General features: G+C 42.0%; 1 protein-coding gene across 3 annotated transcripts in view; it reads left to right on the forward strand.

Annotated features, from left to right (window-relative positions):
* Positions 1–12,354, forward strand: part of tspan9a (tetraspanin 9a) — a 138,050-nt gene extending 125,696 nt beyond the window's left edge. For all 3 annotated transcript variants that reach the window (XM_026366626.1, XM_026366625.1, XM_026366624.1), the window contains 4 exons: positions 5,629–5,730; positions 6,061–6,192; positions 8,100–8,183; positions 11,206–12,354. In XM_026366626.1, coding sequence (XP_026222411.1) covers positions 5,629–5,730; positions 6,061–6,192; positions 8,100–8,183; positions 11,206–11,277 — 390 coding nt within the window. In that variant the 3' untranslated portion in view covers positions 11,278–12,354. The remainder of the gene's footprint in view (positions 1–5,628; positions 5,731–6,060; positions 6,193–8,099; positions 8,184–11,205) is intronic.

Here is a 12,354-nt window from a genome sequence, read left to right on the forward strand (position 1 = left end):
ATTACTGGCTTAACTTTGAGGGGGGAAAAAAACTCCAAACCTCTGATCCCTCTAGTGGAATTTAAATAGAGAGCCTCTTGACTTTGCAGCGGCACATTCCCACCACCTGTGAAGTCGGGATAAGATAGGACTGAGGGTTTCTCAGATGAGAAATCAAATGAGTCGGCATTAGGTAATAAATAGCAGCGCTGCCGTGCATTACGTTTGTCCCATCTTGCCAAACACAGCGAAACTACAATAATGCTGATCACCCCCTAACATCGTTCGCTCTCGTGTTCAAATGTCATTGAAAAGCAAGGGCCATTACAGCAAATTATATGTTATTGGAGATGGCATTTACAGGCTGCCTCCAAATAAGATGCGCTGCATATTTGAGGAAATCGCGTGGTGCTATTACTCATCATCATGGCTTTAAGATTGCAGGGATTGGATAAAGGACAATTCATGTCCATCACACAGGGTCTTTAGATTGAGCTTTTGTGTTATTATTTGTTTCTTCTCCTCCTCTTGGCTTGCCTCTGTAAAGTGAAGGATCTGGTATCTGGTATGCTGTGTGAGACTCTCCTCCTCTGGTACAAGCTGTGATCAGAGGAATCCCTAATTCACTTCTCCTATTTGATCTCCTAATCACAAGGCATTTATTAACAAGTCTGGAAGACATACAGTACTTGGCAGCTTTTAAACGTGTATCGACAGGAGCCTGCAAAACAGATATTTTAGTCTTTCAAATAGGTCATCTTTAAGTCATGAGTGGTGCTTCTGTGAACTGTGATCCTTGTGGGTGACAAGTTGTCGATGAAATGTGGGGAAGGAACCAACATACAGTAACTGGTTTGCTGCAGGGGCACATTTTTTATCACGGCTTTCATTCATTCAGCCAGTCTCTGCCTTTATTTCTGCATTTCCAGCACTTTAATCCAGCTTAAGATGTGCTGCTCACTCTTCTTAATGGAGAATTTTTCTCTCGTGTTCTTGCCTCCAGGTATGGCTTGTGTGTAGGTACTCCCTCTTTGCCTCAACAGTCCCGTGATGCTAAGCGCTCTGATTAAATGCCATGTACTGTATAGGCCTTAGTATAATAAAGGCTATCCCTGCAGTTAGCAACCAGCTGACTAGAGCAGATGGCTGGGCGACAAACCAGATTACAGCCATCCGTCTTTAACGCTGTGACCTCATTGTGCATCCGTCGACCTAGTGTGCCGAGCAGAACACTGGTGAAGGTTTATTAGCTCAGAATGAAGAAGCTGAACCTACTGTAGCAAGCAAAAGATGGAAGTGGAACTAGTGATTGTTGTGTTGTGGAGATTTCACTTTAAGGGTGATTTCACAAAGGAGGAAGGAATGTTGGATACATAAGAGACTAGAGTAAATTGTAATTTGTCTCACTAACAACCCAACAAACCATCAGACAGATACAGTCATGTGTTGTACTTGTGTACTGGCAGAATTACTGTATGTTCAATCTCTGGCCATGCGTTCTATTTCTAAACCAATTTCAGAGGAGTAGCGGGGATCTTCCCCCAGCTCTGATGAGTGCCCTGGCCTCGGGCTTCCCTGCACAGGCTTGCAGAGCAAGCGAGGGAATTAAATGTCCTGTTTAATGATGTGCTGTTGGGAACCTCTGGCTGCGATGCAGCTTCTCTTCACATCATTTATTACACTTTCAGGGCAGTTAGCAAACGCACTTGTCCAAAGCTGTGCAATGAGAGCTACAGTGAAATGTTGTTAGCCTCAGTTCTTAGGTCGTAAGCATCAGAGGATTTGACAATTAAAGCCAGTGTGCCCTGACAGTAGACATATGACAGAATAGTGATTGTGCAAGAGAAGATAAAATTACTAAACACTTTGAAAAGAGGTACAACGGAGTGTGTGTAACAAATTAAGACCAAGAGAGTACAGCTGATGAAAAATAGGTGTGACTGTCTGTTATGTATTAGAACCCTTGTACAGCTGATTGGAGATGAGCAATTTTATTTATCAAGAATCTGTAAAATAATAGCAGTTTATTCGGGATTGTTTAGCTGTTGAAGGCTGCTTAGGGTGAGCCGTGCTTTGTGATGAGGTGGAGTGGATCAGAAAATAGAATCAGAAATAATAGTCCAGCTCTTGCAGGTTTAGAATAAGAGATTGTTGAGTGAGAAAAGTGACAGCATGTAATGTTTTCAAATATTTATCTAGTCGAAATATGTTGCAGAACCTATTTTGTTGTGGACAGGTGCTGCCAGCCTCTACCGAGAAATTGGGCTCACTGAACAACCTGACAGGCGTGCAGAGATATTCCCCTCTACAGCTTTCTGAACGAGGCTTGGCCTTTTGACGAATTACAGAGCAGAGCACATTGATTTTGAGACTTGCACTAACACTAGCTTAAGTTTCATATTGTACCTTGAATGCTTGTATTACTTTTTTCTTGCTTTTTCTTTTATGAAAACCTTCAGTGTGCACAGAAAGTGGCAGTCCACTAAAAACATACATTTCTTCTGGCTGTATTTTCACACGCTATACGTACTATTTTTCTTATTTCACCGATGTTTTTCGTTGTCTTTCATCGTGGTAATATAGATACTGAACCACCTCCAGAGTCGAGTGTATTTTATTTTGTAATTTGTTGTTGTGAAATGGTACTGCAGGGACTATGATTCATTTGAAATAGAGCACGGTAACAGCATTCGAAGGTTATAATTGCTTCAAGTGATAAATAGTAGTTGAGTAAAAGTGAATAAAATTCGCACTCCATACAAACATTTCTCTTCTATATGCCCATCACGGCACACATTGTAAACAAGCAATGCTTTCTGGTGTTATGTGAACAACTCTAAATGCTTCACAGCATTTACCCAAACAGCCTCCTGAGCCTCCTGAGTTGTTAACCAGATGTCTGAGGCAAAACTAATGAGAAAGAAAAACAAAAAAAAAAATCAACTCCGGTGTACAACTCAAATAGCTCTAAATGTGTTCTTCCATGGAAGAGTTTGTGACCTTTGCTGCCTGAGGAGAAAAATTGGGTTTGTTTTGCATTTTAATAGTTGAAATCCAGATGAAAAACATTTCTGAGTTTTGGAGCGGTCTGCACAGTCATGGCTGTGAACTCTGGTAATGAGTAAGCAGCGTCGCTCCATATCTGCACGGTGACAGGTGCCGGTGTGTATGGTCCTCGAGCTGCTTACATTTCACCTGTCCAATTCTGACATAAAAAAAAAAAGAGTCCTCACACTCAAATGATTAATTCATCTGTGCTGGGATCAGATATGTTTTGGAAACAAAAATAGCTTCTAGACATTACCTTTTGGTAATGCACTGGCTGCGCCATATCAAGTGACAGGAGTTTATCAGGCAATCCACCACCCACTCTCTGTTCTCGGCTGCCATGCACAGTGACAGAAAACACACGTAGCAGTTTGCCTTATCAGCATGTTTATCTTCACTTCCTCCTCTTTTTTTTTTTTCTCTCTGCTCTCCCTGTTGCACGGGCTGAAGCCTTACAATTTCTGTGATGGATATGCTGTCTTGTATTACTGAGCATGGACTCAGTCAACTCAGAGAAAACTGCCAGCTTGCCTATGTAATGAGAAGTATGAGCTGTGTCTTACTTGGTCAGTATGCCACAAATGAGGCATCTCACTCATACCGTGCGGTAGCTTTCAGAGAACATGGTGCAAATTAAATGTTATTGAAGTGCAGTGTCAGTTTTTTTTTTTGTTTTGGACTGTGAACAGTTTCTATCATAATCAACATGAGCATCAGTAAATAAGATAGTTTTCCATGTTGGGAAAAGAAATTGGGTAATGCAACAAAGACGTGTTTGCATCTGCTCCTTTTGCAAAGAGAAATGGGTCAAAGTGTTGCATGATCAAATCCCTGTTTGTTCTGCAGTCATTTGTGTGCCTCTTGTTAGTGGTAAATCTGGATCATTAAGTTTCATTTCATGCTGTAACAAAGACTTCCACACATGAAGCGGTAGATGTGCAGAGACTTATTGGAGGATGGATTTTTATTGTAGTGGGATGGGGGGGCCTTGCTCTCTAGTGAGGAGTCAGTAATGAGCGAGCAGCGTCACATATAGCCTAGATGGAGAGAGGGGAGAAGATGGAGGATAGAAACAAAGCACGAGGCAGAGATTGATCATGCTGCTCTTCATTTCATTTTCCTGCACAAGGATAGATATGGCAGGGCCTGCAGCCTGTGGTGCAAAACACAGATCCTCTAATCTGTATTAGCAAAGTTAGGGAGCAAGAGAGAAAAAGTCATTTTTAAATGATACTTATCTTTTTTCAAAGATTTTAGAGGATGTTTTAATTGAGTTTAGCATGTTTAATGATTACTAAAGCACTTTATTGCCAATGAAACTTTAATTACCCAGTAGAAAATCAGTTAGAGTTTTCTGTTTAATTCAGCAAATAATTTTCTGATCCCTTGCAGCTTAGAAAACAAGGGTTTGAGGCTTTCCCTTGCCCCCAGTAGACTGCTGAACCACTTAATTTAAAGCGTAATCTAGTTCAATGTATGATCAAAAGGTTTCTTCAGGCTCTTATATTCAGTACAGATTACAGGTCTTTACTGAGCTACACATGTAATTAGTTGAGTGACATTATGATTGTATTTTCTTTTACAAAGGCGGGCTTACATTATCCACCAGGTTGTTTTCCTGCTCAAGGATTTACTGAGCAACCTCCAAACAATCTCTAAAGCTAAACATGAGTCCTCCTACACTGAGTCAAGAAGCTGGACAATAGCTGAAATCACCTTGTTGACAGACATGATTCTACTTCATTTATTGTGTGCAGATCTTTTTTTCCCTCTGGTATAATCTGAGGCCTTAAGCAATATTAAAACAAGTCATTATGTTTGTGGGGATGTAGCTTGTATTGCTTGTGATGGTTCTGGCAGCACGTGTCATTTTTCCCTTAGTAATTACCCCATATCTGAAGCGCCTCTCAATCTGTCCTGGCAGTTAGCAAATCCCCATGGGCAAAGCAAAGTGCGAGAGAACTAAAGCTCTGATATTGTATCTCATTAACACAGCCAATGAGATATTAATCTCCGTCAGACGTGGGACAACCCGTGAGCACATTGTTGGGGTGCAGTCAAGAGGAAAATGCTCCGCTGAAGGGCATGTTGGAGCTGTGTGTGCAGCGATGCGACACATGACAAGTGTCAGATCTGAAGTCATCATGCAAAAGTCCATGTCACTGTAACAGGGTTATTTTAGGATGACAAGAAAAAAGTTTACCGGTAAATGAGCTGTGTAGTTGCTGCTGTTTCCCACTGGTATTTTGGTGCTGATTGCTGTTATTCTAATTGTTGCTAACCGTTACTGTCGGCTGTGTATGCAGTTTATTTTTTCCCCGTTGATGATTGGCTAGTGACCCATCTGCTACAGATAATAAAAGAAACTTGACTGCACATCAGGGTCACTTCAACGTTATCATTTGCATCCGTGTGAAGAAGACATTGACTGTTTAAAAAGAGAAAAATCATGAGAATGACTTCTTAACAACTGTACTCCAAAATATAGACTAGAATAAACACTCGAACTCAAGTCACAGTTCTTTCTGAGCTTACCTTTTTAAAAACAGGGTAACTAACCAACTGCTGTTTTTTTTTTTTTATTATTATTATTATCTCCAGGTGAGTGAAAACGCTAAGCAGGATCTGAAAGCTGGACTGTCTCTCTACAACTCAGACAACAACATAGGCCTGAGAAATGCCTGGAACATCATCCAGGCAGAGGTAGGCAGACTTCACACCATACGTTACGTCAGATGTGCCAAACATTGGCATGAATATTCAATCATAGCACTACAAGTGATACATAAATGCAAAGTTTTACTGAAATATTTCTGCTAATGTACTTCCTGGCTTGTTGCTGTGGCTTTAATGCAACATTAAAAGTCAAAATTGCCTTGTTGAAGTTTCACTCCATTATTGAAGCCCTCTAAAGCAAAGCGATAATTACTGTGCTTGTTACATTAAAGTTAGTTTGAGGTGCCTCTGGACTGACCCTGGCATTAACTAATCCTGTGTCCAATGTGTGTGTGTGTGTGTGTGTGGCATTCACAGTGGAAGTGCTGCGGTGTGATAGCATACACTGACTGGCACGAGGCCCTGAAGGAGATGGTGGTTCCTGACCGCTGCTGCCAGGAGCACTACCAGAACTGTGGGCGTAACTCCACAAACATGTTCTGGAACAGGGTGAGTTTAAACTGACTGTAAAGTAAATGCAAACTTGTTTTTTTTTTACAACCCCACTTATATATAATATGATTATGAACAGACTGCTGAACAGACCCACTCGACACAGAGCTTCTGTTTGAAGTTTTAACATTTCTCTTAAATCGCTTAAGCATGATTCAAAACAGATACAAAGTGTCTCAAATGACAAGGAAGAGAGAAAAGCTGAACTTCAGAGACACACACTGACTACAAAGAAACTCCAAAGTACAACAAGGAAAGTGCAAAACAACCACAGAGATGCAAAACTACCATGTAGAGGCACAAAGCTGCTAAACAGCGCAAACAGATTTATTTATCTACATTTATCTTGTTCATTCATAACATGTTTTAATATACAGTACAGTTTTTGCAAGTTTTGCATGTTCAAAGATATGCACAAACTTAATATCACTCGCAAAAAATGGCAATAAAGAGATCGACTAACAGCGTCTTTAAAATGAGCAAAATAGTGCACGCCGTGGATTTTGCACCTTTGCCATAATAAATATGTAAAGTGAAGTTTTGCAAAAATACAGGAAGGAAGAAATGTAAATACATAAACCGAGCACAATGTGATTTACCAAGCCTGAAAGGATTGCAGTGGCTCTGACTGTGCCTGTATTCAATACGTTTGATAGGCAGCAGAAAAAAATCATTCATAAACACATCATCTGCTCCGCGATACAAGTTTGGTTATACGTTGAGTTACGGGCTGGTTGGTAATCAGTTATAAGACGGAGCCACATAATACCTGCCGCGCTAAAACTTCTAGCTTCTCTGCATTTTCATGCATCTGGGTCATTCCAGTGCTTTTCATGTTCGTGTTGCCCCGACTCCTGAAGTCCTTGTTACGGGCCGTTACATAAAGCTTAGGCTCACTCTGGACGTGCTGAATGAGGCCAAACACAAGCTTTCATGAGGTTTCATAAACACACAATACCGAGCATGTGTACAGGAAGTGTACATTCAAATTCTTTGCATGTGCAGACTGTTGTTGACACAAACAGTGTCATAACCAACGTTGTGGCCATATACCCTTGATCAGTACATGATTAATTGTGGGATTAAACAATGTTCTTCTTTCAAGCTAGCATCGTTATAATATTTGTAAAATCATTACTTGTATTAAAGATTGATTCATTTAGTCCTTTGCTGTTTGGAATCTCAGTAAACAAGACCCCATGGGTACAGGATTCACAGCGGATACACAAATAATGAATCTTATGCACCTTTATTCCATTTGCTCAGTAGGTATTTTTACATCTCTGTCTAATCTGTGTATATTTAAAGCAGATTAAAATTCCTCTTATTGCTTTGAAAAAACCTTGCAGCACAATGTTCACCAATCTTCACTCCCCATTACAGGTCTAATCTGCTGCTGGTCTGGCATGTGGTTTGTTAGCAGGTCCAAAGTACGGGGATTAAAAGCTGTAAAATAATTGCCAAAACTAGAATAGGCAGTCATTGAGCTGGCCCATTGGGAAGTGCACCACTGAAAGCCTGTGTGTAATCCTACCCAGAGGAGATGGCCACACGCTGCATAGTTAAGACTTACATGCTGCCTCAGCACTCACATTCAAAAAAAGGGGGCAGCACTTTTCAGCTGAAACCACAATACGTCTTGCACCCCACCTCTTCCCATATGACCCACTGGCTGCATATAAAAGTCATCACTCATGGATAATTCACGTTGCGTGATAGTTAATTCACCTGAGGGTATGTGTCATATGTCAGAGTTGATTTCTATCCTCTAAATGCAAGAACTACATAGTGGGATTTTTCCAAGTGACCAAACAGGCGACGAGCAGCACCGCGACTGAAGTGACACGATTCCTCTGCCAGCCCCTTTTTCAGCTGTATCTTTACAAGCCTGTGCTCCATTTCAGGGCTGCTTCGAGAAAGTGGAGGAATGGCTGGATGAAAACAAGCACCTGCTGGGAACCATAGGCATGGTCATCTTGGTAGTGCAGGTAGGAGGCTTGGTGATAAATTGGTCTTTCTCTCTATATGTTTTTGCCTCTCTCCCATCTATTTTTCCCTTTCCATTTCCATCAATTGCTTCGTGTCTGGGTGCATGTGGTTACGTCTGCTTGTCTGGCAACAAACAAGTGCATCCGATGGCCCCTGTGCCACCACCGTCTACTCAGAAACTTATGAAGCCTGTGCTCAGTGGGCGTTCTGTGCACCCACACATCTTGAAATATTGAAGTCATTGTCTTCTGCAACTTACTCTGTCTGGGGGAATCAAAGCTACCTGGATTTGTGCCAAGCAGACTGTAGTGATGTATAAGGAGCCATCAGAAGACAGGAGAGCAGAGATACTAAATAAGAGAGGAGCAGGTATAGAGTCGCAGATAAAAGGCAGTGTAGAGAGGGGTGATCATCTGATGGGACACTTTCTCTTTTTCGTCCTAAACTCCTTAAATCCACCCCTCGACACTCGGCTTCTGTTTCATTTTTCTCTCTTTGCAGTCGTTTTTTCCCTTTAGTTGGAGTTTGAGTTCTAACATTGTGCTCAGACTGAACAAAGTAAGGCTTTTGTTTTTTTTGTTTTATTCTCCATAAGTTTGCACACATTTGATTGCTTGAACGTTTTTCGCCATCTTTGTTCATTCCCTCCAGACAAGCCTGTGAACTGAATGTTGCATACAGATGTTAGCTGTAAGTAGGCCCAACTAGAAATGTATGCACCAAGTGTGTGTGTGTGTGCGCGTGTGTGTGTGTGTGTGTGTGTGTGTGTGTGTGCGTGTGTGTGTGTGTGTGTGTGTGTGTGACAACTCAGACTGACTGATCTCTCAACTCTCTGGTTTCTGTCCTTTCTCCTCCTCTGTGTGTTTATGAAATTGACTTGTAAAGCTTCACACTTGCTCAAGTTGCAACTTTTTTAACTTGCACAGCTCCATTTTTTTTATATATATACATATGCACAACCACACTGGGCATCAATGGCAACGTGATCAGACAGCAGTCAGACGCAATCGGCATGGGGACGTTTTGTGCAGAGTATACACGAGCATGAATGATTGTCTGTCAAGTGGACCCTTCCTCTTGCCTAGGATAGACTCGTACTCCTCAACAGATGGATGTATGGATGGACCGACGTGTCTTTGTTCACCGCCTTGAGCAAATCTTTTCACATCCTCTCACCTCTGTATGCACTTGTGATTGGCTCTAACTTTCACTTCAGGGTCAGTCAGAACATACTTTAAGAGTCCTGCCCTGCACCTGGATCAGTCCCTCTAACAAAAGCTGTCTGTGCTGCACCCTATACCCAAATCCATTTACTCTCTCACACCTATCTACCTAACATTTCTTACTACACATACAACTCCTAATACTTTAACTTAAACGTGTCCAGCTCTGACAGCACACAGCACACACCAAAAACGGTGCTATTGTCGGTCCGTCTGACGGTAGTCTGCTTGCATGTCATTTGCTTTCTGCTTTCTGTTCATGCCGCAGTATACATCCTCCCCTGAACTCCGCTTCTTCTGCTTTACTTTTAATGCTTTCAGTATTCCTCCTTGCTTCATTTTCTCCGCCTTCCCTGGCCGAGCTTTGACTGTGCCTGTGCAAGACAAGGCTTCGGCTTGCTAATCCATGAATCCATGGTTCATTGGGAGCGAAGTGCCCTCGCCATACAATGTCCACGTTGAGTTTTGTGAAACATTTTTGAGTGTCCTTAGGGCAGGTTGTTCCTCGAGCTTTAGTTCACAACCACTACACAGTCAAATCAGCATTGCACACAGGCCGAGTTGAGATCAATGTGTATTCATGACAAGATTACACTTTTCCCTTAAATGCATTTCCTTTTACTCACAGACTCTTCTCTGTCTGACACATCTCATCCCTCTCCGTCCATTTCTTCTCCAAACACACGCACAGCATGTACACGTACAGCATTGTCAAATATCAGCCATGTTTGGAAAGCCTTAATTAAACTGTGCAACACAGACACGGCTGGCGTTCATTTTAATGATCTCTCTGCCTCCCACTATACTCACACGCTCCCATACGTACACGCCGTGATACTGGGAAGGGCTGAGAAAGCAGAGAAACAGACCTTGAGCTGTCGGATTAACAGACTCGAAGGCAAGGTGGAGAACATAACCGTGAGGAGCATCATGAAAAGCCGATGCCCCACAAGCCTGCAATGTTACATAATATCCAGAGGCACAGAGAACTGGCTTATGAATGATTTAGAACAGCAACATATATGACAGACTTTGGCAAAAGCCTTTATGTACAACTTCATCCGCAGTGGTTTCACAAATCTCAGCAGTATTTATATATTCTTAAGCCAGGACAGATGATTGAGCTTTGAAGAGTCCTGTAGGAGAGACTGTCACGCTGTCTCACTCAGACTGAATGAAGAAGACAGTTAAAAAGTTTCTGTGTGTGTCAGAGCTGCACAAATGAGCCACGTGTAAATAATTTGGTTGATTTTGAAGCCATTTTTTCCACAGCTCCTGATTCTTCAAACTGTTACTTCACGTTTTGATTGACACCATCTTCAGGAGGCGTTTTCTCTGAAGCATTTCTATGAGTTCGATGAGAATCAGCTGCTTTCCCCAAGCTAATTGCAAACTGTAGGAATCTCTAGTTGAGGCTTTTTTGAAGGAAGTCAACACCTTTTCTTTTATTAAAGACCATGCACCGTAGAGTACTTTGCAGTTTCCCCGCTATCCGAACTTTACCAGATAATAGTTTTAGGATCAGCCTTGTGACTGTGTTTGATGTGGAAGCAAAAGGGGTAATGGAAACTTCAAAGAGATAGCTGGCTATTTTGATTCAGTGGCATTTCAAATTAACTTCATTGACTTAATGCTTGTGCACGCTGTACTTTTTATTTTTATTTTTTTACCATCACAAAGATTCCAGAGCAAAATGTCCTTGTGTAAATAAATAAATAAAACTGGCCTAAAGGAATCAAATGCAGACATATATACATACAGACACATATTTACCATCTCCTGTTTGTTTCCTCTGCAGCTCCTGGGCATGGCGTTCTCCATGACGCTGTTCCACCACATCCACAGAACGGGGAAGAAGTACGACGCTTAGCCTTTGAGGAAGCACCCGATGGAGAGGAGCCCCACTGCCTGATGGGATAAGACTCTTGATTTAAAAACCCCCTGCTCCCACTCTCACTTTGCAGCCTCCTTAGAGTATCCTCTGCCACCCCTCTTACCAGACCTCCTGTACAGATTCGAGCTGCCCCCCCCGCCCTCCCCCGCTCTGTTTCGCTCTCTCCTCTCCACCACCATTCATTTTGCCAAAGAGTAACACATCTGGAAGAGAAGGAACACCTACTTCTGGCAAGAAAGGAAGAAAGTGTCTTTGTTTTTTTCTTGGACTAATTATTTGCTGGAAGGAAGAACAGACACTGAGACAATGAAGACTGTACTAATGTCCACACCCCCCACTCTGAGGCAACAGAACACATGAAACTGATGATACCATCCACGCTTGTGGAGTTTTGTTTCCCTCATGCTGAATAACATCAACGTCCCATCAATGTAAATGAAATAGTTCCAGTATGGCATGCTAGTTTTTGTTGTTGTTGTTTTGTTTTGTTTTTTTACTTCACTGATTTACCTTTGTTGTCAAAATGTCTGTTTTCATTTGTCTTTAATCTTTTGGGTTTTTTTTTTTTTTTTGTAAGTATGTTATCAATGCTATTGTAGAATGTAAGTGTTGAACAGATCAGTGCAATGAGTTTCCAGACAAGCAGAGTGTGTGTGTGTGTGTGTGTGTGTGTGTGTGTGTGTGTGTGGAGGGGCTGCTGGGTTTGATGTGATATCAGTATGGAGGGCTGAAGAGATTCTGGGAAAGTGAGTGTGATGGAGGAATGTCGTGTAAGTGCGAGGAATCACGAGCCGATTTATTTTCTAACAGCATCTTATGCACAAATCTGCCCGCGAACACACATGCACGTGTCGTACTGCCTCCCGGCAGCCGTCTTCCCATTCTCTATGAGACCGTACAAATGGTGCGAGATGGCTGTTTATCTGGGCTCCACCGGGAGTGTCAAGTGAAGAGGGTCTGGATGATGAAGCTCTCTCCCTGTGAGAGTTGTGTGTGGCGCTTTATGGGTGTGTTTTATTACACTGACCAAACTGCAAAGGATAAAAAAAAAAA

Source organism: Anabas testudineus, chromosome 6 (genome assembly GCF_900324465.2).
Source record: "Anabas testudineus chromosome 6, fAnaTes1.2, whole genome shotgun sequence".
Lineage (NCBI taxonomy): Eukaryota > Metazoa > Chordata > Actinopteri > Anabantiformes > Anabantidae > Anabas > Anabas testudineus.